The 1,676-nt window shown below is 43.4% G+C and overlaps 1 protein-coding gene across 1 annotated transcript; it reads left to right on the top strand.

The window, feature by feature from the left end:
- Positions 1–374: 374 nt before the first annotated feature.
- Positions 375–1,457, top strand: LOC102213474 (nuclear factor 7, ovary-like; the record flags this gene model as incomplete). The annotated part of the gene is made up of 1 exon (XM_005755881.2): positions 375–1,457. A coding segment is annotated over exon 1 (1,083 nt), but the record flags the coding sequence as incomplete, so codon positions are not given.
- Between the last annotated feature and the right edge of the window lie 219 nt (positions 1,458–1,676).

Genomic DNA, 1,676 nt, shown 5'->3' with positions numbered 1-1,676 from the left:
CAACTGCAAGTGACAAATAAATGGCTTCATCATCATTGTCATAGCAGAAAACATATCTTTATAAATACATTATATGCATATTATAAATATCTTTATAAATACTCTTTGTAAAACATGCAGTTTTGTGTTGAGTTGTTGACTTGAGTGTTCTGTACTGCTCTTTGACCCCATTGCAGAATCAAATAAAAGTAATAAAGACAACCTGGTCCTCGTCTTGCAGAGAATATCAGGATACTGACACTTCAACACGATGCTGCTGATTCCATGTTACAAACAGAAGTTTTACAAAAGTCACAGCTAAAAGTGAAAGTAAGTTTGAAGAAACTTCTTGAGTGGACGCCTCATTGTTTTCATTGTTGTTACTCAAGGACAAAATGTCTTCTCAGTCGGAAAAGGATCTCTCCTGTCCCGTCTGCCATGACATCTATAGAGATCCTGTCATCCTGTCATGCAGCCACAGCTTCTGTCGATTCTGTCTGCAGCTGTGGTGGAGCAAGAATCTAGAACACAACTGTCCACTTTGTAAAAAGATTCCTTTACTGAATGATCCGCCCCGTAACTTGGCGTTAAAGAACCTGTGTGAGGCTTTCTTACTGCAGAGAGATAAAAAACCTTCTGCAGGGTCTGAGGCTCTCTGCAGTCTGCACAATGAGAAACTCAAACTTTTCTGTTTGGATCATCAGCAGCCGGTGTGTGTCATCTGTCGAGATTCAAAAGCACACAAAGACCACAGATTCAATCCAACTGAAGAAGCCGCCCAGGATCACAGAGAGGAGCTTCAGAAACACCTGAAGCCCTTACAAGATAAACTGAAGGTGTTTGAACAAGTCAAAGGAAAGTTTGATCAAACAGCAGAACATATAAAGGTCCAGGCACAGCAGACGGAGAAGCAGATAAAGGAGGAGTTTAAAAAGCTTCTGCAGTTTCTACAAAATGAAGAGGAGGCCAGGCTGGCTGCTCTGAGGCAGGAAGAAGAGCAGAAGTTAAGAAAAATGGAGGAGAAGATTGAGTCTCTGAGTAGAGGGATAAAAACTCTTTCAGAAACAATCAGAGCCACAGAGGAGCAACTGAGAGCTGAAGACGTCTCATTCCTCCACAACTACAGGGCTGCAGTCAACAGAGTCAAGCAGCGCCCCCTGCTGAATGCTCCACGGCTGGTCTCAGGAGCCCTGATAGATGTGGCCAAACACCTGGGCAACCTGACCTACAACATCTGGAATAACATGAAGGAGATGGTCTTCTACACTCCTGTGATTCTGGATCCAAACACAGCTCATCCACAACTCATCATTTCTGACGATCTGACCAGTGTGACATTTGGAGGGAGACAGAAGGTTCCTGATAATCCAGAGAGGTGTCACTGTTGTGAAATTGTTCTGGGCTCTGAGGGCTTCGACTCAGGGATTCACATTTGGGATGTTGAGGTCGGAGAAGAGGGATTTTGGGCCTTTGGTGTTGTAAATGAGTCTTTTGAGAGAAAAGTAGAAGCACTGACAGGTGTCTGGCAATTAAGTTTCCAGGATGAAAAATACATAGTAGGAACAGCACCAGATATATATAAATACTTGTCAGTAAAGAAGCTTCAGAGGGTCAGAGTTCAGCTGGAGTATGACAGTGGGAAGCTCTCATTCTTTGATCTGGATGCCAACACACTCATGCACACCTTCGAACACAAT

This window comes from Pundamilia nyererei, unplaced genomic scaffold (assembly GCF_000239375.1).
Source record: "Pundamilia nyererei isolate P.nyererei 1_Seehausen unplaced genomic scaffold, PunNye1.0 scaffold04313, whole genome shotgun sequence".
NCBI lineage: Eukaryota > Metazoa > Chordata > Actinopteri > Cichliformes > Cichlidae > Pundamilia > Pundamilia nyererei.
This window is presented reverse-complemented; position numbering and strand designations above follow the sequence as displayed.